Genomic DNA, 24,931 nt, shown 5'->3' on the forward strand with positions numbered 1-24,931 from the left:
CTGAAGAGTAGGGACCCCAGGACGTGGTGCATGAAGGCCTGGAAGCATGCTGAGCCCCCTTGCAACCCGAAGGGCATCACCAGATATTCAAAAGAGCCCAGAGGCGTGAACATCGTGGTTTTCCACTCATCGCCTTCCCGGATCCTGATCAAGTTGTACGCCCCCCTCAGGTCTAGCTTGGTGAAAATCTTGCCTCTGCGTGCCGCTGTCAGGAGATCATCCACTCTGGGCATGGGGAAAGCCACTGGCTCTGTCACCGAATTCAGCCGTCTAAAATCCACCACAAGACGGCGCTGTTGCGTGTCTTTCTTGTCCACCCAGAAGACCGGGCTGCCCCCTGCTGCCTTGCTTTCTCTGATGAACCCCCGCTTGAGGTTCTTGTCGATAAAAGCGCGCAGATCCTCCAGTTCCTGGTCTGACATGGCGTACAGCTTGGCTGGGGGTATAGTTGCCCCAGGCACCAGGTTGATCTGGCAGTCAAAAGGCCTGTGTGGGGGCAGGTGGTCGGACTCCGCTTCACTGAAGACCTCCTGCAGGTCCCAGTATGGTTTGGGTATCGCCTCACCCCCTTTGACGTGCATGGTGGCCACCGTGGCTATCGGAGGCCCCTCCCCTGGTTGGTGCTGCATGCAATGTTCCAGGCAAAAGTCCGATCCAAAAGTGATGCATCTCTGATGCCAACTTATGGAGGGGTCGTGGCGCGCCAGCCAGCTCATGCCCAAAACGATTGGGGGGTCTGAGATGGTGGTGACGTTGAATGCCAGTGTCTCTGAGTGCCTTCCAACCGTCATTCTCATGGGGGGGGTTTGATGAGTGATGGCCCCTCCCAGCAGCTCTCTGCCGTCAATGGTTGCCACGTGCAGAGGAAAATCCAGCTGCAGAAGCTGGATCTGGTGCTCTTCTGCAAAGTTTCTCGAGAAGAAGTTGGCTGAGGCACCACTGTCAATTAGGGCGAGGACCGTCAATGGATAGCCATTTGGGAGCGTGAGCGTCACTTCTAGAACCACTCCTGCTCTGGGAGGGGTGGGCTGGCTCTGCTCCTCTCTGTGCGGGTGGGTGGGCTGGGGCTGTTGTCTGCTGACTGTGCCTGGCTGCCGCCCCTTGTCTCCTGCAGCCAGGCTTTCCCGTTTCCCTGCTGTGGTGCTGCGTCAGTGGGGGAGGGCACAACCGTTCCCGCCTTTCCTTGCCACTCCCTGCGATGTGGGCAGTCTCTGACGAGATGCTGGGGGGAGTTGCAGAGAAAGCAATTCCCACCCCTTCCCTCCTTGCGTCTTGGCGCCGCTGGGGTTTGAAAAGCCCGCGCGCGCGCGCTATCAATCTGCATGGGTTCCTGGTCCTGACTGGCCCCAGGCGTGGCTTGAAAGGGTTGTTGAGGGAGTGGCTTCTCCTGCGACCGTGGGAACCAAGCCCGCTTTGCGCGCGTTGCTTGCTTGTCGCTCCATCTGGATTCCTGCCTCACCCCCACCGCCAGAGCCGCTTTGCTCAGTTGATCCATATTACTGGGCTTTGGACCTCTCGAGAGCTCATCCTTCACCTCCTCATGCAACCCCAAGTAAAACGCCGCTTGCATTGGGGCAGACTCCAGATCCCACCCCAATCTGTGCACCAGCATGGTGAATTTCGCCCAATACGCGCGAACTGTCATATTTCCTTGGCGTAAATTATGAAGTTCCTCCTTAGTCTGGTCCATATGACTATCGGACGAATACATCGTTTTCAAACCTTCTAGAAATAGTTTGACATTCTTCATGCAAGGATTCCTTGTTGCAATTAACGGTCTTAGCCACTCCCTGGCCGCCCCAGTAAGGTGCTCCACAATAAACGCTACTCTGTGCTCATCATCAGGGAACTCATCGTGGTGCAGCTCAAGAGCATACACAATCTCAGTCTCAAAGCCCTGAAACTCCTTCGGGTCTCCATTGAACTTGCTTACTAGGGTCCCGGCTCTCCTTCCTGGCAGCACTTGGACTTGGGGTGCCCCTCCCGCCTTGTTTTTCTCTGCATCCAGCTTGTTTTGGAGGTCTACCGCCACCGCCCTTAAATGCTGCTCTTTTTCCTGGAGCTCTCTCACCTGTTCCGCAAGTTGTAGCCGGTCGTCCTGGACCTTCTTAGTCTCCTCTTTAGCTGCCTTCAATTCTCCCTGCGCCTGCAGCGACAGCTGTTGCAGTTCTAGCTGGGCTTGCTCAGCGATCTGCCGCCACTTCTCCGCCTCTGACACGCTCATCCCGGCAACTCCAAAGTAGCCCAAAAATGATTAGGAGGTTGCTGTCACAGTGGCCGGAGTGGACTACTTCAGAGTAACGACGCTACGCAGCTCTGCATTTTATTCTTTTATTGGTGCTGCGTATTTACAGTGCTCAAGTCATTGCTATTTACACGGAGCGATGTTGTCAGTCGGTTTCAGAACCTCCTAATGGCTTTTGGCGCGTCTTTCTCCAACACAAAAGCTTTGGCAGACCCATCCTCTTGCCCCTCCTCTTCCTGCGTAATTCTGGAGTTGGGGGGATGGGTCTTCCCCCCTTACTTGCCCCTTCCTGTCCCACCTGGGACCCTGGCTCCTCTACCTTGCCTGAGCCTCGGACACGACTTCCTGCTTCCCCACTGGAATCGGAACTCTCCCTCCTTTCCCCTTTGCTCGGGGACGGGCTTGAACTCAGGAGGGGAGGGACTTCGCGATATCCCCTGTCCCTCACAATGGGCAATGAGACTTCCCTTCCAGTTGAAGCTCTTTCCACATTTCAAGCACTGATATGATTTCTCCCCTATGTGAATCATTTTATGGGAAGTGGAAAGGGTGATAGAGCTCTCTCCACACTCCAAATATTTATATGGTTTCTCCACTGTGTAGATTTTGTCGTGGTCTCCCTTGCTCTTCATTTCCAATTTATCACCACCTACGATGAAGAGAGAAATTGATTAGAACCTCAGAAATAAATGGATTTTCAAAGCAGCCTTGTTAGAATCCCAGGTGCTGTAGGTGGTGCTGTTGAGCTCCACCCACATCTGGCACGCTTCTCATTTTGATAATTAGATGTATGGAATTTCAAAGCAGATATTATCATCCAATTGGGAGCCTTACCAAGGGAGGCCATGATCCCACGATTCTCCTCCATGACTTCCTTATGCAACACTCTCTGGTCAGGATCCAGCAACGCCCACTCCTCCTCTGTGAAATGCACAGCTACATCTTCAAAGCACACTGGACCCTGATAGGGAAAAGACAAAGGTCCTCCTTTGATATCTGAAGAAGTGTGCATGCACACAAAAGCTCATATCAATAACAAACTTAGTTGGTCTCTAAGGAATTTGTTTATTTTGGTCCTCCTCTAAGGCAGTCCAAAGATTCTACTACACTTTGCGGTCTTGTTTCCTGCCTGTTCATTGATGTCTTGTGTTAATTGCAATAGATGAAGGGAATGCTGTGGATGTAGCCTATCTTGATTTCAGCAAGGCCTTTGACAAGGTGCCCCATGATATTCTTGTAAAGAAGCTGGTAAAATGTGGGCTAGACAATGCTACCATTCAGTGGATTTGTAACTGGCTTACTGACCGAACCCAAAGGGTGCTCATCAATGGCTCCTCCTCATCTTGGAGAGTAGTGACTAGTGGGGTGCCACAGGGTTCTGTCTTGGGCCCAGTCTTGTTCAACATCTTTATCAATGACTTGGATGATGGGCTTGAGGGCATCCTGAGCAAGTTTGCAGATGACACCAAATTGGGAGGGGTGGCTAACACCCCAGAGGACAGGATCACACTTCAGAATGACCTTAACAGATTAGACAACTGGGCCAAAGCAAACAAGATGAATTTTAACAAGGAGAAATGTAAAGTACTACACTTGGGCAAAAAAAATGAAAGGCACAAATACAGGATGGGAGACACCTGGCTTGAGAGCAGTACATGTGAAAAGGATCTAGGAGTCTTGGTAGACCACAAACTTGACATGAGTCAGCAGTGTGATGCAGCAGCTAAAAAAGCCAATGCAATTCTGGGCTGCATCAATAGGAGTATAGCATCTAGATCAAGGGAAGTAATAGTACCACTGTATTCTGCTCTGGTCAGACCTCACCTGGAGTACTGTGTCCAGTTCTGGGCACCACAGTTCAAGAAGGATACTGATAAGCTGGAACGTGTCCAGAAGAGGGCAACCAAAATGGTCAAAGGCCTGGAAACGATGCCTTATGAGGAACGGCTTAGGGAGCTGGGTATGTTTAGCCTGGAGAAGAGAAGGTTAAGGGGTGATATGATAACCATGTTCAAATATATAAAAGGATGTAATATAGAGGAGGGAGAAAGGTTGTTTTCTGCTGCTCCAGAGAAGCGGACACGGAGCAACGGATTCAAACTACAAGAAAGAAAATTCCACCTAAACATTAGGAAGAACTTCCTGACAGTAAGAGCTGTTCGGCAGTGGAATTTGCTGCCAAGGAGTGTGGTGGAGTCTCCTTCTTTGGAGGTCTTTAAGCAGAGGCTTGACAGCCACCTGTCAGGAATGCTTTGATGGTGTTTCCTGCTTGGCAGGGGGTTGGACTGGATGGCCCTTGTGGTCTCTTCCAACTCTATGATTCTATGATTCTATGATTCTATGATTCTAGGGATACTCAAAAATGCTGAGCAAAGGTCCACTACGCTGCACCACGTGGCCCCTGCAGGGATGGCGCTCTGAGGGTTGGGCACCACTGGGGGTTTTGGGATGACAAACAGGTAAACAAGTCTTAGGTTTTGGACCAGCCAAAACGACGCTGGGGTAGAATTCAAGGCTTGTGGATAGGTAAGAGGGAGGTGGTATTACTGACATGGCTTGCAATTTTTGGTATAGAAAGTATTGGTCTAATATGCAGAGGTCTTTCCTATTCTATTGATTCAAGATGGTTCTGGAAACCTCTCTGGGTCCCGCAAGCGAGAAGCTGCTACAAGTTGCAAGCGGCTAGTTTCTAGCTGGTCAGCAATTTTTCCATTCTGCCTGGAAACAAGCAGAAGGTTCCTGATTTTGGGGTTATTCCTTCAGAGAAGCTGATTACACCTGGTTGAAGCTGGCCCTGTTATTTCTCTGTAACCAGGGCCCTGCTGCTTATAAACATAGTCCAGAAGAAACCTGGGCTTCACTTTCTCTCTATCTTTCTTCCTGGTGGGGTGATCATAGTATGTCTAGGTGGTAAGTTCTTACTCTTATTTTAAATTTAAATTAATGTTATTAATATTGCAAGTGGATTCTTAAGTACTATGCAAATCCTGAAGAGTTGGATTCATGAATTGTTATGCTCATTTGCCTTCAGTCAATAATACTGGATGAAGCTGCTGCACCTGGTCTATTTTTGGGAGCCTGCATTGTGTTTAATCTGCCAACAAATTGTTGAGGTCTAGCCTGGACCTTTATGGAGCAAACCCTTGACAATTGCAAGGCGACTTCAAGGGCCACAAATGGAAGGATCTCCTCTCTCCGCACCCCGTCTGCTATTTTTTGGTGTGTGTGGGGGGGATCTTGGCCACTGTTTTTATGATATGCCAACTGCTTAGAAGCCCACCATTGCAACCAATTATAAATATATAAATAAAACTTCAAATACTGATAAATAATACAAGCACAGGTCCGTCTCAAGGATATTGGGTGCCGTGGTTCAATGGTCCCTCCGCCCCCCCTCGTGTCACCTTTTTACAGCTCCTGCCGCCATGCCCTGAGACCCCCTTTGCCGAGGGGGGAGACGGGAAAGGCAAGAGGCAGCCCCCCGCCACCTTCCCGCCCCCCGCCAGGCTCTGCCACCACATGGTGCCTGAGGAGCTTGTGTGGGGAGGGGGGATGAGGAGGAGGACAGGCCCCCCAGGGAGCGCGCTGGGAAAACAATAGGGCTGCTTGGGCTGTGGAGGGGGGGTGTGATCGAGGAAAGGAGGAGGATGCCGCAGCTGCCGCCCACGGGGAAAGGAGCTGCGGCTCCAGGAGAAGGAGGGCGAGCTGAGGAAACGCCAGTGTGGGAACTCCTGAGCCGGCGTGAGGCGGAGGTCTTGGGAACGCACACGGGGCAGCGGGGGGACCTGGGCTATTCTGGTGGCGGCCAAGGTCTTTTCACTGCCGCAGCTCCCAAATGAGGGACAATCTGGTCTATGCGGGCAGTGGCTGGAGGGCGGCTCCTCCAGCGGTACGGAGGCTCTGGGCGCCGCACGGCATGGTGGGGGCGGGGGAGGGCAGCGAGCTGATGTGGAGAGGCACCATGTCCAGCCTCCACCTCTTCCGTGGCACCCTCCAGAACTGGGTGCCATGGTTCCCCGTGCCACTAGCCTCTATGGCTAAGACGCCCCTGTACAAGCAACATACAGAAGGTTAGTTAAGGTTAGTTAAGGAGGAGGTGTTCCTTATTTTTAGCAGATAAACCTTCTTAAATGGCTCTTTCAGCCTTTGTTTGGACCAGCTTTGATGAAAGCAAAGAGGGAGAGAGGGATCTCTTCAGCCCCAGAGACCCCCTGGCTGCCCCACTCCTCAGCCTCTTTCCCCCCAAGGCTCCTTCCTCCTACCTGATCTGCTTCTACAGCTGCTGCTTCCTCTCCACCACCATGAAAAGATGGATGAGGAGGTCTTGCCGGCCTTCTTCTTTCACCTGAGAGACAAAGGTAAGTGGGAAGCCAAGAGTGCATGACGCTTCTCTGAGGTGTACATTTTGACAATTTCATAGTTTTGTTGGGCTCTTTTGGGCTCTTAGGCCCAAATGTCTCCCCCCCCCCCACAAAGAAATTGAAAGAACTTACAGATTACTTTCAAAAAGCAACACAGACCAAACGGAGAAAGAAACTCCTTCCTCCTTACCTAGTGAACTCTCTCTGGTGACCAACGGAGTCCTCTCTGCCTCAGAGGAATTGGAGCCCATTTCTGCAACCAGATACTTTTCCTGAAAGAGAAACAAGGATTCAAAACAGAGAATAGGGAGAAAGGTTAGAAAATGAAAAAGGATGATCAATTAGGAGAGTTTTTTTAGGATCTTCTCCCTCCTGTTTGGAGCCCCTTAGGAGTTTCCAGAGGAGAGTCTCTCTCACCTGCTTTTTCTCCTCTGCCTGACTCAGGAGGAAACCTTCAGCCAGGGCCACCGCCTGGGAACTGGTCTCTGCTCCGCATTCCCTCACCCAGCTCTCCATCTCCGGGGGAAGGACAGCCAGGAACTGCTCCAAGATCACCAGGTCCAGCATCTCAGCTTTCGTGTGCCTTTCTGGCTTCAGCCACTGGTGGCAAAAGTGGTAGAGTTGGCTGCAAACCTCTCGGGGTCCTTTGGCCTCCTGGTTGCAGAGATGTCTGAACTGTTGGCTCTGCACATCTGAGCGGAGGGTGTCCACCTCACCCAAGAGATTCTGCACATTGTTTCCCCAGAATCCCCAACTTCTTCCAGTTTCCGTGGCATGGCATCTTCCTCTTTCAGGGCCAGCTGAGTCTTGCTCATCCATCCGTGCTCTCAGGAAGCCTGCAAGAGATCAGAAGGACCCTTTTTTTCATGCCATTTTCTGTCCGTCTGAATTAGATATGCTAGCAAATCCTACAAAGCAAATGCACTTTATCAGTATAAAATTGACACCTTGTCAGGAGAAATGTTCTGTGAGAAAGTGTGGATGAGTCTTGCTAGGACCGTACCATAACCCAGAATTTTTAGGTCCCAGAATGACAACATAGCCCTTGGCTACAGACTCCAGAGTCCTTCTACAGCTCAGGAGCAAGGGGTTTACTCATGAGTAAGCACTCCTTGAAACTTCTCTGATGATGGCAACTATGGCTAGTTTGTGGTCTGGAAGGCCATATTGTACGAGATTATATGGAAATAGCACAGCTTTCTGACTCCATGTTCCTGATATTACCTATGGAAACACAGGAGGGCCTTTTCTGGCTTCCCCCCACCTGCAAGTAGTGAAGTTAGAGGGAAGTAGGCAGAGGGCCTTCTCAGTAGTGGCACCCTCCCTGTTAAACTTCTTTCCCAGCAAATGTCAAGGAGATAAAGAACTATGCAACTTTTAAAAGATACCGTATCTGAAGGCAGCCCTGTACTGGGAAGTTTTCAATGGTTGATGTTTTACTATGTTTTTAATATTTTGTTGGGAGGCGTCCAGAGTGGTTGGGGCAACTCACTCAGATGGGTGCGGTACAAATATTTTAACCACATCAGCATTGTTTTATTAATATACTGGTGTTTTTCTTCTTAATATACTGAGTATATACATGCGTACATCCTGGGTATCTGGTGAAAATATATTTTTCCTTGTTTAAGCAAATTTTAATTATGCAATTTAAAGGGAGAAAAGAGGAATTAAAATTCAAAAAATACGAAGAAATTAAAGAGTATGTATCAGACTGGTTCCAGTATTTCCAAATAAGGCAAATATTTATTGAGGACAAAAAAATAGGAATAGCAGAGGAAACATCGAAATTTGAAAAAGTATTAACTCAAAATAAAGGGAAATACATCTCACAAAGAAGGCTGATCGCCGAAGAATGGATGCTTTTGAATTCTGGTGCTGGAGGAGACTCTTGAGAGTCCCATGGACTGCAAGAAGATCAAACCTATCCATTCTGAAGGAAATCAGCCCTGAGTGCTCCCTGGAAGGACAGATCGTGAAGCTGAGGCTCCAATATTTTGGCCACCTCATGAGAAGAGAAGAATCCTTGGAAAAGACCCTGATGCTGGGAAAGATGGAGGGCACTAGGAGAAGGGGACGACAGAGGACGAGATGGTTGGACAGTGTTCTCGAAGCTACGAAAATGAGTCTGACCAAACTGCGGGAGGCAGTGCAAGACAGGAGTGCCTGGCGTGCTCTGGTCCAGGGGGTCACGAAGAGTCGGACACGACTAAACGACTAAACAACAGCAAACAACAACAGGGGTGGGGAGGGGACCCCCTCTTCTCCCCAATGCCCCCTCCGGGGAGAGGGAGGGGGAGGGGGAGACTCACCAGAGCGCAGGAGGCGCCGCAGAGGCAGCATTTGCAAAGGAGACGAGCCCCCCTCCCCCTCCCTCTCTTGCAGGAAGGGAGGGGCTTTTTTGTTCCCGAGGACCTCCCCCCCGCGACACTTTCATTTCCTGTCCTCTCTAGGAATCCAGCTCAGCTCCTTTTAACCCTAGGGAAGCCGGGAGCACCCATCTCACCCTTCTTTCCCTCTCTGCGTTTTCAGCTCCAGAGCAGGAGCCCAACAGAAGCCATGTGCTTTGCGCACAGTCAGTGACGTTTTCGGGGGGGGGGGTTCCCTCTTGGCTGACGTGCTAATGTGCTCCCTCCCTTGAGTTACGGAAATGAAGGGGGGGGGTGCGTCTAAGAGATAAGTTTTCCGCCTTCCTCCCAACCCCCCCCCCCCACCTTCGTTCATAGTCGCATAAGCCAGGGGTCAGCAACCTTTTTCAGCTGTGGGCCAGTCCACCGTCCCTCAGACCATGTGGTGGGCGTGGGCCGAACTATATTTTGGGGGAAAATAAGAATGAACGAATTCCTATGCCCCACAAATAACCCAGAGATACATTTTAAATAAAAGGACACATTCTACTCACCTAAAAACACGCTGATTCCCAAGACCGTCCGTGGGCCAAATTGAGAAGGCAATTGGGCCGCATCTGGCCCATGGGCCTTAGGTTGCCTATCCCTGGCATAAGCACTACATTACACCATGGCCATAAAACCATACATTCAATAGATCAAATATACGTTCAATATATAATATTGAAATTATGTTACTGTTTTGTGAAAGAACTATACATTTGTGATTTTCTGAAGTTCAATCAATGAGGAGCTCTAAAATCTGACAGCTAGCCAATCGGGTACAGCATTACCAAACAGCCCCCCCCCTAGTGTGGAAAGTAGATCAGCAGCAGCTTCAGCCCCGCAGCTCAGTCTTTGCACAGTTGACTGAGCACCCCCTTCTGTGAAAGCTGGAAAATTGTACCCCTTCCGTTATGATTGGCAAAACTTGTTACATTGTTGCAAGAAAATGTCAAATTGTATCCATTTGTATTTGACAGCACTGATGGGAGTACTAACCTTTGAAAAATCATATAAAATCAATGCCTTAACCAATTCTGCCCATTTAAATGACATTTTGCTCCAAAAGGGCAGGTGGACTTTGACATCACCTTCCTCCATAATCCTCTAAGTGAGAGGACACATACACAACTCAATAATGCTTCTGGAAATGTATTCTGGGTAGGGAGGAAAGGTCTTAAAAGAGTGTGTAACCTATGTTCGGGGTTCTGACTCCTTGTGGGGACCTGTTGAGCAACAATAAAGGTCATGGTCTACTGACCGCTGTTTTGCTCCATTCCTTGGCAAACTTCCTTCTTTTGCTGACAGCAGAGACCTGTGAGAGACTTGCACCCCGGCAAGCTGGTCTGTTGAGTATCCTCACACCCTGGAATCTCCCCCAACATTTGGAAAGAGAAACAGGAGGAGCAGCTTGCAGGGGGGAAGGTAATGGATCAGACCAGTGATTCATACCCTCCAAAATTTATCCAATGAAAATAGGGACAAATAGGGGAAAAGAGACACTTGGGGGGCCTGGTGACTTCCTTGCAAACAAATCCAGAAAAATACTCTACACGAAAGTCCTCAACCTCTACAGTCAAAGTCAGTGATGCTTCTGAATCAGAGTTTCTGGAAGCTACAGGAGAAGAGAGGACTTTTGCGCTTGGGTCCTTCCCCACAGGCATCTGGTCGGTCCCTGTGAGAAGACGATGCTGGACTAGATAGGCCATGGGCCAAATCCAGCACCATGAGTGGAAGAGAAGGGAATGAAAGCAAAGAGCCACATACAGTGGTACCTCGGGTTAAGAACTTAATTCATTCTGGAGGTCCATTCTTAACCTGAAACTGTTCTTAACCTGAGGTACCACTTTAGCTAATGGGGCCTCCTGCTGCCACTGGAGCACAATTTCTGTTCTCATCCTGAAGCAAAGTACTTAACCCGAGGTCCACAGGGAGAGGTCCACCCTCCAGACTCCTGGTCCTAAGGGAGTTAGGACTGACTGGCCATCCACCTGCCACCCGATATTCCCACAGACAGCCCACCCAGCACATCCACAAATTCACCTGGCGAGCCTCCCTCAGGTGGGCAGGTAGAAGGAAGGCGGATCCCCTAGCAGGACAGGTACTGGACTTCCCACCCTTCCTGAAGGATGCCCCGGACCAAAGGCTTGCCTGCAACACCCTCCACACACATGGGGCAGCCTTGAGTTCCCTCTGGGTTCCCTCTGCCTAGTCCAACACTTCCAAGAAGTTAGTGCAGCTACAACCTGTCATTGAAATTCTAAACTATAGTGAGACAGAGTAGATTCAAATGTATAGTTAGCAGAGGAAAAACTGACATGTTGCAAGATCCCCCCAAAATAGACCAGAGGCAATGAAGATGTCATTCAGCAGAGCTTTATTGCTACTGAAGGTCAATGAGCACAATGGTCACAATTCCAATACATTCAGAAATCCATAAGAAATCCAGTTACAGCACACTTAACTTAAACTTACAATAAAATAAGGAGACTAAACCTTAACACAATATACAGAACAGCACACCAGAAGGAAGAGAAAGTGAAACTCAGGCTCCTTCTGGCCTTACTTTTATAGTCAGCATGACATTGACAGAGATAAATCATTTAAACCAGCTGTAGCCTACTCAGCTTCTCAGAAGGTAAAACTCAAACATCATGAACCTTCTAGAAGCTTCCAGAACCCTCTAAAATAAAGTAGAATAGGAAAGAATAGGAATGATCTCTACACAGCTGATCAATACTTTCTGCACTAAAAAAATGCAAGCTGACCCAACAGGGCACAGGCTCCCCCCCCCCCTACAGTACCGAAGGCACTCACAGGTCCCCCCTTGGAGGGGGAAGGTCTGGCTGGATTGCTGTCAGTAGGGTGTGGGATTGGCATGTGTGGGTGGGTGTGTCCTTCTGCACCCACATACATGTGAATGTACCCTCAGAGTCCCTTCCAACACTATGATTCTGCAATTCAACTCTTCTCCCTGCTGTGAGTTCTTGGACGGAAAGTGAGCTTGCCCATCTGAAGCTCTTTCCACATTCCAAGCACTGTTATGGTCTCTCCCCTGTATGGATTCTTTGATGGGAAGTGAGATGGTCCTTTCTAATGAAGCTCTTTCCACAATCCAAACATTGATATGATTTTTGCCCTGTATGGATTCTTTGATGGAAAATGAGATGGTCCTTTCTAATGAAGCTCTTTCCACATTCCAAGCATTGATATGGTTTCTCCGTTGTATGAATTTTTTGATGGCAAGTGAGATGGTCTTTTCTACTGAAGCTCTTTCCACATTCCATGCACTGATATGGTTTCTGTCCTGTATGAATTCTTTGATGGCAAGTGAGATGGATGCCTTTTCTGAAGCTCTTTCCACATTCGAGACATTGATAGGGTTTCTCCCCTGTATGAATTCTTTGATGGGAAGCAAGATGGTTGCTGTGACTGAAGCTCTTTCCACATTCCAAGCACTGGTACAATTTCTCCCCTGTATGGATTCTTTGATGGGAAGTGAGATTGTCCTTTCTACTGAAGCTCTTTCCACATTCCAAGCACTGATATGGTTTCTCTGCTGCATGGATTCTTTGATGGGAAGTGAGCTGTGAGCTCTGACTGAAGCTCTTTCCACATTCCAAACATTGATATGGTTTCTCCCCTGTATGAATTCTTTGATGAGAAGCGAGATGGGAGCTATGACTGAAGTTCTTTCCACATTCCAAACATTGATACGGTTTCTCCCCTGTATGAATTCTTTCATGGGAAGTGAGACTTGCCTTCCAACTGAAGCTCCTTCCACACTCTTTACATTGAAATGGTTTCTCCAGTGAATGAATTCTCTGATGGGCAGAGAGACTTTCCTTCTGGGTGAAGCTCTTTCCACATTTCAAGCACTGATATGGTTTCTCCCCTGTGTGAGTTATTTGATGATTGGTGAGAGTAGAGCTTCGACCGAATCTCTTTCCACATTTTAAGCACTGATATGGCTTCTGCCCTGTATGAATTCTTTGATGTAAACTGAGAGAGGCACTGTGACTAAAGCTCTTTCCACATTCCAAACACTGATAGGGTTTCTCCCCTGTATGTACTCTTAGATGGGAAATGAGGATTTTCTTGTGGGTGAAGCTCTTTCTACAATCCAAACACTGAAATGGTTTCTCCCCCATATGAATTCTTTGATGGGAAGTGAGATTTGACTTCCATCTGAAGCTCTTTCCACACTCTTGACAGTGAAATGGTTTCTCCGGTGTATGAATTCTCTGATGGGCAGTGAGACTTTCCTTCCGGGTGAAACTCTTTCCACATTCCAAACACTGATATGGTTTCGTCCCAATAGGAGTTATTTGATAGGAAGTGGAAAGGGAGATGGAGCTCTCTCCACACTCCAAATATTCATATGGTTTCTCTACTGTGTGGATTTTGTCGTGGTCTCCCCTGTTATTCATTTCCAATTCATTACCACCTGTGATGGAGAGAGAAATGGATTAGAACCTCAGAAATAAATGGAGCCCCAAATGACTGGACAATGCTTATTTACTCCTGTGATAGTGGAAGAACGGAAGGGGGTTAGGAGTGATGTCTTGCTGCAGGGTTCACTGCCTTTGTTGAGTGGTATTCATGGACATATTGGTGGGAACCTGAGATGTGCAAAGCCTGGCTCTTTTCTTGAATGGATTTTGTTTGGCCCAATCATGGAATTTTCTGCATCTCTATTGTCAGTCACCTGTTTGTTGCTCCATTTCCAAGGTCCATGTACCCCAAGATCTCCTGCAATGCTTTTGCATAGTTTTTTGCAGATAAAGTTGCTCAGATTCGGAATGAGGTAGACTCCACTGTGGGAGCAGGGCCAGGGCGGGAGAGTGCTAGAGTCCTGTCTAGTCAAGTTTTGTGGGATCAATTTCAATCTCTTACCTCCAAGGATGTGGACAGGCTGCTTGGACAAGTGAAACCGACCACCTGTCTCCTTGATCCTTGCCCATCCTAGCTAATAAAAGCAAGCCGGGAAGGGCTGGGCGATGGGCTCCACGGGGTGGTGAATGCTTCCCTCTATGAGGGAGCCTTCCCAGACCCACTGAAAGAGGCAGTTATTAAACCGCTTCTTAAAAAAAATTATTTAGACCCGGTCAATATGGCCAACTATTGCCCAGTCTCAACAACTGGAGGAGGAATTTCCACAGGCAGAACAATCCATACCCTTCACTTATGGCGCCCTGTGCTCTTTTACACTCCCAGGTGCTGTAGGTGGTGCTGTTGAGCTCCATCCACATCTGGCACGCTTCTCATTTTGATAATTAGATGTATGGAATTTCAAAGCAGATATTATCATCCAACCGGGAGCCTTACCAAGGGAGGCCATGATCCCACGATTCTCCTCCATGACTTCCTTATGCAACGCTCTCTGGTCAGGATCCAGCAACGCCCACTCCTCCTCCGTGAAATGCACAGCTACATCTTCAAAGCACACTGGACCCTGATAGGGAAAAGACAAAGGTCCTCCTTTGATATCTGAAGAAGTGTGCATGCACACGAAAGCTCATATCAATAACTAACTTAGTTGGTCTCTAAGGAATTTGTTTATTTTGGTCCTCCTCTAAGGCAGTCTAATGATTCTACTACACTTTGCGGTCTTGTTTCCTGCCTGTTCATTGCTGTGTTGTCTTAATTGCAATGGGGATACTAAAAAATGCTGAGCAAAGGTCCACTACGCTGCACCACGTGGCCCCTGCAGGGAAGGCGCTCTGAGGGTTGGGCACCACTGGGGGTTTTGGGATGACAAACAGGTAAACAAGTCTTAGGTTTTGGACCAGCCAAAACGACGCTGGGGTAGAATTCAAGGCTTGTGGATAGGTAAGAGGGAGGGGGTATTACTGACATGGCTTGCAATTTTTGGTATAGAAAGTATTGGTCTAATCTGCAGAGATCTTTCCTATTCTATTGATTCAAGGAGGTTCTGGAAACTTCTCTGGGTCTCACAAGCGAGAAGCTACTACAAGCTGCAAGCGGCTAGTCTCTAGCTTGTCAGCAATTTTTCCATTCTGCCTGGAAACGAGCAGAAGGTTCCTGATTTTGGGGTTATTCCTTCAGAGAAGCTGATTACACCTGGTTGAAGCTGGCCCTGTTATTTCTCTATAACCAGGGCCCTGCTGCTTATAAACATAGTCCAGAAGAAACTGGGCTTCACTTTCTCTCTCTCTCTCTATTTCTGGTGTGGTGATCTGTATATAGTATGTCTAAGTGTTAAGTTAAATTATTATTTTTTTCCCCTGCAACTGAATTCTTAAGAACTATGCCAGTCCTGAAGAGTGTCTGGCTCCAAGGAATCAGCTTCCTTCCCCCCTTTGGCAGTAGATAAGCAAAATACATGGAAAGGAGTCTTCATACAAGTTAGAACAAAGATTCCATTTCCTAGGAATGAAGGTGCTCCCAATTAAGGGTTCCACCCACTTCGGCTCCCTAGTCAACCACGTCACTCCCACATCTCCTAACCTGATCTAACCACTGTGCTCTCTGTGCTGCCACCTTATCTGCTCTTCTTGACCTTGGGCTGAGCGGATGAACACTTTCCAGTGACAGTGAGTCTGTTAACTCTCTCTCTCCAAGTGCTTCTTCTCCTAGCTGTTCCCCATCCAGTACTTCCCAGCTTCTGCCTTCTGAACTATGTCCCTCGGCAAACCACTGTTCCAAATCTATACTGGCTCCTGGGAAGTTTAAGGATCCTGATCAGGAACAGGGGGGGGGGGGCTCCCACCATTCCTCCTCACTGCAGCCCATCTCAGCACGGTCCCGGACAGAGAGTTGGATTCGTGAACTGTTATTCTAATTGGCCTCCAGTAAATAATACTGGATGAAGCTGCTGCGCCTGTTTCATTTTTGGGGACCCTGCATTGTAATAGGTCAACTGCTTAGAAGCCCATCATAGCACTCAATCATAAAGTTATTAATAAAACAGCAAATGGTGATAAATAACACTAGTGACATACAGAAGGCTAGTTAAGGCTAGTAAATCAGAGGAAAGAACCACAGCAACGCGTGGCCAGGCCAGCTAGTATATAAATAAAACTGCAAGTACTGAGAAATAATACTAGCAACATACAGAAGACTAGTTAAGGTGAGGAGGCTGTTCCTGATTTTCAGCAGACAAACCTTCTTGAATGGCACTTTCGGCCTTTTTGGGAGACAGCTTTGACGAAAGCAAAGAGGGAGAGAGGGATTTCTTCAGCCCCAGAGACCCCCTGGCTGCCCCACTCCTCAGCCTCTTTCCCCCCAAGGCTCCTTCCTCCTACCTGATCTGCTTCTACAGCTGCTGCTTCCTCTCCACCACCATGAAAAGATGGATGAGGAGGTCTTGCCGGCCTTCTTCTTTCACCTGAGAGACAAAGGTAAGTGGGAAGCCAAGAGTGCATGACGCATCTCTGAGGTGTACATTTTGACAATTTCATAGTTTTGTTGGGCTCTTTTGGGGTCTTGGGCCCAAATGTCCCCCCCCCCATTGAAAGAATTCACAGATTACTTTCAAAAGCAACAGAATGACAAAACAGAGAAGAAACTCCTTCCTCCTTACCTAGTGAACTCTCTCTGGTGTCCAACATGGTCCTCTCTGCCTCAGAGGAATTGGAGCCCATTTCTTCAAACAGATCCTTTTCCTGAAAGAGAAACAAGGATTCAAAACAGAGAATGGGGAGAAGGGTTAGGAAAGGGAAAAGGATGATCAATTAGGATAGTTTTTTAGGATCATCTCCCTCCTGTTGGAGCCCCTTGGGAGTATCCAGAGGAAAGTCTCTCTCACCTGCTTCCTCTCCTCTGCCTGACTCAGGAGGAACCCTTCAGCCAGGGCCACTGCCTGGGAACTGGTCTCTGCTCCACATTCCCTCACCCAGCTCTCCATCTCCAATGGGAGGACAGCCAGGAATTGCTCCAAGATCACCAGGTCCAGCATCTCAGCTTTCGTGTGCCTTTCTGGCTTCAACCACTGATGGTCAAGGTGGTAGAACCAGCTGCAAACCTCTCGGGGTCCTTGGGCCTCCTGGTTGCAGAACTGCCTCAACTGCTGGCTCTGCACCTCTGAGTGGAGGGTGTTCACCTCACCCAGGAGCTTCTGCACTGAGTTTTCCCAGAATCCCCCACTGCTCCCAGTTTCCATGGCCTGGCCTCTTCCCGCTTCAGGGCCAGCTGGGTCTTGCTCATCCATCTGTGCTCTCAGGAAGCCTGCAAGAGATCAGAAGGAAACTCTTTCCCCCTCTGCCATTTTCTGTCTGTCTGTATTGGAGGTCCTAGCAAATCCTTCAAAGCAAATGCATTGCTATAAAATTGACACACTGTTGGGAGGAGAGAAATGTTCTGTGAGCAAGTGTGGATGAGTCTTGCTAGGAACCAGGGCTGGACTGTACCACAACCCAGACTGTGAGCACCAGAATTTTTAGGTCCCAGAATGACAACATAGCCCTTGGCTACAGACTCCAGAGTCCTTCTACAGCTCAGGAGCAAGAGGTTTACTCATGAGTTAGCACTCCTTGAAACTCCTCTGATGATGGCAACTATGGCTAGTTTGTGGTCTGGAAGGCCATATTGTACGAGATTATATGGAAATAGCACAGCTTTCTGGCTCCGTGTCTTGCTGTGTTGTACTTTGTGTGAACAAAGTTGTACTTTGTGTGTGTTGTACTTTGTGTGAACCCCCAGTGGAATAGGGGTTGCATTATTTTCTGACCTTGCTTTCAGTCAGGATGGGATCCAGATTGCCTGTGCTTTACCTGCTTGTGGAGTTTTGCTTTGTTTTTGGACTCTGCTGCAAAGGCAACTCTGCTCGCACAGGTGAGCGGCTGAGATGCCCCAAAGGATGCCCACGGAAGGAGACGGAGGGCCTTCTCAGGAGTGGCACCCTCCCTGTGGAACTTCCTTCCCAGCAGATATCAAGGAGATAAAGAACTACACAACTTTTAGAAGATATCTGAAGGCAGCCCTGTTTAGGGAAGTTTTCAATGGTTGATTTTTGACTGTGTTTTTAATATTGTGTTGGGAGGCGTCCAGAGTGGTTGGGGCAACTCAGTCAGATGGGTGCAGTACAAATATTATAGCCACCACAACAGCATTGTTTTATTAATATACTGGATTGTTTACATATACTGGATTGTGTACATATGCATACATCCTAGGTTTCTGATGAAAACATAGTTTTCCTTATTTAAGCATAATTTAATTATGTAATTTAAAACAAAATAACATTTATTTGTGGCATCTGATGTCTGGTAGACTATTTCTATATACGAAGGAGGGTCGAATCCACACATTTGTGATCTCCTTGTTCCAATATTTCATCAGTTTTTCTTTTTTATTCATTTAATTTCATTTAGAAATATTTCTATTGTTATTACTATTTATTTTATCTCTATAATACCCTACACTATGGTTACCAGATTTTTTCAATGAATCCAGGGACATTAAAAATATGTATATATTTTTGAAGCTGAGTAGCAACAGGGAGTCAGTGGGGATGGTGAGGCAAAAGACCCTGGGCCCCCAAGCACACATGCATATTGCATAAAGGTGCAAAGCCCTTCTTTCGTACTCTGTTAAACATAAATGCACAGAGTTTTTTTAAAAAAACTGGGCAATGCCCTCCTCCATCAGTCAAAACAAAGGGGGAAGGAGATTGGGGGGGGGGAGGCTCTGTGGAGGGAGCTGAAGGTTCGAGTAGCTACGCATCAGCCTCGAAATCTTACTGACTTGGAGAGGATCTGCAAAGAGGAGTGGGACCAAATACCTCCTGAGATGTGTGCAAACCTGGGGGCCACCTACAAGAAACGTCTGACCTCTGTAATTGCCAACAAGGGTTTTGTCACCAAGTCCTATGGGCCCATGGGGTCACGAAGAGTCGGACACGACTAAACGACTAAACAACAACTAAGTCATCTTTTGCAAAGGGATCAAATACTTATTTCACTCCTTATGATGCATATCAATCTCTGACTTTTGTCTTCTGGGTTTCTGGGGTTTTTCCTGTTGTTATTCTGCCTCTTACAGCTACAATAAACCTACCATTAAAATTATGGACAAATGGAGGGCAAAGGGGCAAATTTAGCAGGGAATCAAATACTTCCCCCCCTCACTGTAAAGCAGGGGTGTCAAACTCAAATTCATCGGGGGCCGCATCAGCAGTTTGGTCACCCTCAAAGGGCCGGTTGTATCTGTAGGACTATGTGTCCACTCTTTATTATCATAAATTATTGTCACTGCATTCAATTATTACTGTTTTTTGTAATAATGTAAGTAATAACTAGCTCTGAAAGCAGAAACATAGCCAGAATAATGGCAAGTAGATATTCAAATGTACAATTATTGTACAATTTATTGAAAAATGATTTTTGGTAACTGCACTGGGTGGTGGAGGCTCGCTAGGGTTTCATGCAGGACCTTTGCAGAGCTACCAGTACCTGGAGATGCTGGGGTCCTTCTGCATGCAGGACAGATGTTCTGCCAGTGAGCCACCACCCTTCACCAAAGGGACTGGCTGAGGTTGACTCACTGAAGCTGCTCTCCTGGTTCCAGGGTTTAAGGGCCAGAAGTATAAAGCAGCATCCTATGTTTCTGAGGAGAGGGAGGGGAGGGGAGGGGAGGGGAGGGGAGGGGAGGAAGGAAGGAAGGAAGGAAGGAAGGAAAGAGGGAGTGGGAGGGAGAGAGGAAGGAAGGAAGGAAAGAGGGGAGAGAAAGAAGAGTAGGAAATAAGGAAGAGAAGAGGAAAGAAAAAGAAAGAGGGAGAGAAGACGGAAAGGGAGAAAGAAGGAAGGAAGTAGAGGGAAAGAAAGAATAAGAATGAGGGAGAGGAAGAAAGTTGGGAAGGACGGAAGGAAGGAAGGAAGAAAAGAGGGAGCAGGAGGGAGAGAAAGAAGAGTAGGAAAGAAGGAATAAAGAAGGAAAGAAAAAGAAAGAGGGAGAGAAGACAGAGATAAAGAAGGAAGGAAGGAGAGGGAAAGAAAGAAAAAGAACGAGAGAGAGGAAGAAAGAAAGGGAAGGGGGGGGTCACCGCCTTGATTCAGTGCCAGAAAAGAGCGCGAAGGGACCCAGGGGCAAAAAGCATTTCCCTGGCCCCAGCTGTTTGTCGGCGCTTTGCTGGCGCGGCGCTTCAGCAGCAAGGTCCCACTGGCTGGGGCGCTCGGCGGGCCACATGATGAGGTCTGGCGGGCCGGATTTGGCCCCCGGGCCTTGTGTTTGACACCCGTGCTGTAAAGCAACCGATGAGTGGACTACAAACGTGTATTTACAAGCAACACATTCAGTGACCAAACAGTTCAGCCAGATGCCTGGATCAGGAGTACAAGTAGTAGTGGTAATAATAATAATAATAGTAAAATTAATAATATTTTCTTTTCCTATTACAAATATTTTCCCACCAGAGAAAAACGCACAACTTCTACATTCAGCTCCCTTCCAAAATTCTGTTCCTGCGTCAGAAACTAGCCTATGATCTTTTCATCAGCTCAGTGCCTAGAATCGATTCAGTGCGTTTATCCATTTCGGGAAACCCCCCCCCCCAAATAAACCAGTACTGCTGCTGCTGCTGCTGCTTCCCACGTCCAGGCCAAGAAACGCAGCTGCGCTTGATTTTGGGAACAGGTAGAGGAAAGAAAGTCTGCTCCGTGGGGGGGGGAGAGAAGGGGTTGCCCAGAGGGATCAGCTGAATAGTGGGGGGGGGCTCAGCTCCCCGGCTCTGGACCTGAGGGGATCCTTGCAATGCCCCCCTCTCTGTGGAGATGGCCTGGAAGACGGGCTGCAACGGGCCCACAATCCCACGGCCCCATTAGGGGCTGGGATCCCTCTCTCTAGACATGGCATAGTTCTAGCCCCCTTTATTTCTCCAAGGAGCTCGCTGAAAACCTCCTGGCTTTGCAGAGATGGAGGGGGGACCCCCGGCTCCCTGATATGGGGGTGGGTGGGGGTGGGCAGAGACCCCCTCTTCTCCCCAATGCCCCCTCCGGCGGAAGAGAGGGGAGACTCACCAGAGCGCAGAAGGCGCCGCCGAGACAGCATTTGCAAAGGAGACGACAGCCCCCTCCCCCTCTTGCGAGAAGGGATGGGGGGGGCGAGGACCTGCCCACCCCACCCCACCCCCACTTTTATTTCCTGCCTTCTCTAGGAATCCATCTCAGCTCCTTTTAACCCTTGGCAAGCCGTGCGCACCCGGCTCACCCTTCTCTGCGTTTTCGCCTCCAGATCAGGAGCCCAGGAGAAACCGCGCGCGTTGCTGCGCAGAGGAGTTTTCTTGGGGGTGGGGTGGGGGCTCCCTCTTGGCTGTCGAAGGGAACTCCTAGCTATTTTAAATGAATTCAAATCTCCAGGGCTTGAGGAGCTCCAACCAAGGGTAGTAAAGGAGCTTGTTTATGTAACTTCAGAGTTTCTGTCTATGGAGGTCCCCAAGGGACACGCGACAAAGCTCAAGCCTTTCTCCTCTCTATTTTGAATGTAAGAAACAAAGAAACTCATTAGAAACAGCCGAATAAATGTTTTTACTTGGTTCCAACGGTAATAAAATGATCAGGCAGAGGCAGAGGCGGGCTGAGTCATGAGATGAACTGGGAGGGGAGGTCACAATCCTGGGAACGTGGCCCCAGGATCACACCTTACCAAGGGCTAGACAGGAGCTCGGCAGACTTTCAGGTACAGGAACACCCTCCTCAGGGTGGAGATTCACGAGGTGCAGCAAGCCCGGCTGTGCCAAGCGATACAAAAGAACGAAATGAAGTGTAAATACTTTCTCTGCTAGGTGCCTTGAGGGACGGGGGGACGGGGGCTCCCGTTTGCCACCACACCTCCTTCCTCTGACACCATTCATGATGCTTTTGCATTTGTATGCTGGGAAACTTTGGGAATTTTTTAAAAACGGAGCTAACCCTTGATTTTGGTTTTTCTTTGCTTTGCTTAAAGTTAGCAACTTTGTGGCAACAAAATAAATGCTTTAGCGTGGCTGCCGCTCTTTTTCTTGGCTGTGCTCCCTTTAACACAAACAATCTGTAACATGACACCTTAAAATATACACATTATGCTTTGATACTGAAGCACCTATTTAGGAAACCCAAAAACTCATTGCACCAATGGAACATTTTTTTAAAAGCCAACAACTAAAGTAAATTCAAGTATTGGGGGGGGAGGGGAGGAAATGTGCTTTGAATGTATGTTGTACAAAGCCTCAATAGCTCTCCAGGTTCCCCAGCCTCAGATTTCTTGAGCTAAGGAACTGGAATGCATTATCTAAGCAGGATGTGATTTCTGTGACCGGTTGTTTCATTCCAGTTTTGAAGCTGGGTGTCTAGTCCAGGTTCAGGGGCTCCTCTCTGGAGGCAGGAGAACCCGGACCCCTCGCCACTGTCTTTAGAGCAATGCTCCATCCTTGCAGGAACTTCTGAAACATTTCATTTTGATTTCATGTGGGTGTTTTGAAGTCTGTGCTCTATTTTGGTATTGCATTCAATGCCACAGTGGCCATTGCGAAAAGGTATCCCTGCCACTGTTAGTTTTGCGGCATAAACCATCATATGTATTTATGCATTTATTATAAATATTATGTGATTATGCGTCATATTAAGCAGAGAGGGAGCTGGGGGGGGGTGTATCACCACTCACCCACAAAGCTCACTGTGTGACCTTGGACCAGAAAGTCACTGTCTCTCAGTCTAAAGTACCTCCCAGGATTGCTTGCTTGTATGTTAATATTTATGGACAGCTGCATCAGAAAAAAATATGCCAGGGGTTTACAGCAATATAAAAACATAAAACCAAACAAAAACATCATTAACAACAGGTTAAAAGCAAAAAAGAACTATCTAAAACACAAGCATCAATAGACCCTTGTGAGGGATGTCATCTGAATAGCCTGCAGCAGGTGTTTAAAAGCTAGCACAGAAGGCGCCCCCTGAATCTCTAACAGCAGGGGTTCCACAGAGCTGGGCCCATGACACCCAAGACATCTGAAGGCGGCCCTGTTCAGGGAGGCTTTTAATGTTTAATAGATTGCTGTGTTTTATTTTTCTGTTGGAAGCCGCCCAGAGTGGCTGGGGAAACCCAGCCAGATGGGCGGGGTATAAATAATAAATAAATTATTATTATTATTAATTATTATTATTATTATTATTATTAGGCTTGAGATCAACACTGGTAAAAGGAGACCCATGAATATTGCTTTGAGCAATTTGCAGGAGAAGTGGAATAGGTATAACTGCAATGCAGCTAAAGAACCATAAAAATATAAAAAAAATGTGTCTCCAGCCCACATCCCTGATTTTGAATTAAGAGTGTGTGTGTGTGTGGCCAAGAATGGAATCATGAAAAGCCCTCCCTAAAAACCAAACGAAAAAGAACCTGGGACACACCCAGGATAGTCAGGGCTACAAACTTGGGACCTCAGCTCAGGCTGCCTGCTGGGAGAGGTCAGCCTGCCCATTCTTCATGAGGAATGGCTTAGGGAGCTGGGTATGTTTAGCCTGGAGAAGAGAAGGTTAAGGGGTGATATGATAGCCATGTTCAAATATATAAAAGGATGCCATATAGAGAAGGGAGAAAGGTTGTTTTCTGCTGCTCCAGAGAAGCGGACACGGAGCAACGGATTCAAACTGCAAGAAAGAAGATTCCACCTAAACATTAGGAAGAACTTCCTGATAGTAAGAGCTGTTCGGCAGTGGAATTTGCTGCCAAGGAGTGTGGTGGAGTCTCCTCCTTTGGAGGTCTTTAAGCAGAGGCTTGACAGGCATATGTCAAGAATGCTTTGATGGTGTTTCCTGCTCGGCAGGGGGTTGGACTGGATGGCCCTTGGGGTCTCTTCCAACTCTATGATTCTATGGCAACTCTCTTTCCTCTGCTCCAGCATATTAGAGCAACGTCACAGCCACCTTTCCAGCTCAAGGCAGCATACATAGCTCCATGCCCCCTCCAAAACACCCCCCCCCACTTTGAAATCACAATTTAAGAAAGCAATAATTATGAAACACTCAAACTGGTTCCGCCAATGCCGGTTGTGTGTGTCCAATACAGATGTCAATAAGCAACACAATTCAGAGAGCAGAGTCTATGATTCGAACCCCTCTCCATTCTCCATCTCTTCTCTCAACTCCCTGCAATACTGTATTGGGGAAATGCTGCTGGTCCACCTTATAGGGATAGTGTAAGAATGTCTTTATGCAGAGCTTTGAATGCTTCAGAATGCCCTAGGCAGAGGTCTAGTTTGTCTCCCAATGTTCTGCCGCCACTGAGAGGGGCTTCATCGAGAGCACCACCCCTGCGCCACCTTCCCACTGTATTCAAGAGGCACAGCTGCAAGAAAGGACATTCCAGCTAAACATCAGGCAGACCCTTCTGGTGGTACAAGCTGTTCAAGAGTGGGATGGACTCCCTCAGAAGATGGTGGGACTTTTCTTCATTGGACGTTTCAACTAGAGGTTGGATGCTTTAGCTGAGACTCCTGCATTGCACAGGGTTGGGCTAGATGCCCCTCAGTGCCCCTTTCAACGCCACAATTTAATGCTTCTATGGTTTCTCCCCTGTATGACTTCTTTGATGGGAAGTGAGATGGGCACTCCACCGGAAGCTCTTTCCACATTCCAAGCACTGAAAAGGTTTCTCCCCTCTATGGATTCTTTGATGGTAAGTGAGACTTTTTTTCCAACTGAAGTTTTTGCCACATTCGAGGCACTGATATGGTTTATCCCCTGTGTGAATTATTTGATGGGAAATGAGACTGGCTCTCTGACTGAAGTTCTTTCCACATTCCAAGCACTGATAGGGTTTCTCCCCTGTGTGAATTCTTTGGTGGGAAGTGAGGTTGGCGCTGTGACGGAAGCTCTTCCCACATTCCAAGCACAGATAGGGTTTCTCCCCCGTATGAATTCTTTGGTGGGAAGTGAGGTGGATGCTCTGTCTAAAGCTCTTGCCACATTCCAGGCACTTGTATGGTTTATCCTCTGTAT

At 48.0% G+C, this 24,931-nt stretch overlaps 2 protein-coding genes across 3 annotated transcripts in view; both read right to left on the reverse strand.

Moving 5' to 3' along the window:
• LOC118078344 (zinc finger protein 271-like) overlaps window positions 1-24,478 on the reverse strand; it is a 30,365-nt gene extending 5,887 nt beyond the window's left edge. The window contains exons 1-6 of the mRNA XM_060282014.1: window positions 20,975-24,478; window positions 16,768-17,186; window positions 16,543-16,624; window positions 16,265-16,347; window positions 14,325-14,451; window positions 12,262-13,443 (exon numbers count right to left, since the gene is read on the reverse strand). Coding sequence (XP_060137997.1) covers window positions 12,262-13,443; window positions 14,325-14,451; window positions 16,265-16,347; window positions 16,543-16,624; window positions 16,768-17,186; window positions 20,975-21,005 — 1,924 coding nt within the window. The 5' untranslated portion in view covers window positions 21,006-24,478. The remainder of the gene's footprint in view (window positions 1-12,261; window positions 13,444-14,324; window positions 14,452-16,264; window positions 16,348-16,542; window positions 16,625-16,767; window positions 17,187-20,974) is intronic.
• LOC118078316 (zinc finger protein 397-like) lies at window positions 2,480-8,989 on the reverse strand. 2 transcript variants are annotated; one of them, XM_060282010.1, is made up of 6 exons: window positions 8,919-8,989; window positions 7,024-7,442; window positions 6,797-6,878; window positions 6,508-6,590; window positions 3,080-3,206; window positions 2,480-2,894 (listed from the first exon to the last, which is right to left on the reverse strand). In XM_060282010.1, exons 1-6 carry the CDS (start codon window positions 8,947-8,949, stop codon window positions 2,521-2,523), a joined length of 1,116 nt encoding a protein of 371 aa, XP_060137993.1. In that variant the 5' UTR covers window positions 8,950-8,989; the 3' UTR covers window positions 2,480-2,520. The 2 variants fall into 2 exon arrangements, with proteins under 2 accessions (XP_060137993.1, XP_060137994.1); XM_060282011.1 differs by having other exon boundaries at window positions 7,024-7,514; window positions 8,919-8,958.
• Window positions 24,479-24,931: the final 453 nt, after the last annotated feature.

This window comes from Zootoca vivipara, chromosome 13, assembly GCF_963506605.1.
Source record: "Zootoca vivipara chromosome 13, rZooViv1.1, whole genome shotgun sequence".
In the NCBI taxonomy this organism is placed as follows: Eukaryota; Metazoa; Chordata; class Lepidosauria; order Squamata; family Lacertidae; genus Zootoca; species Zootoca vivipara.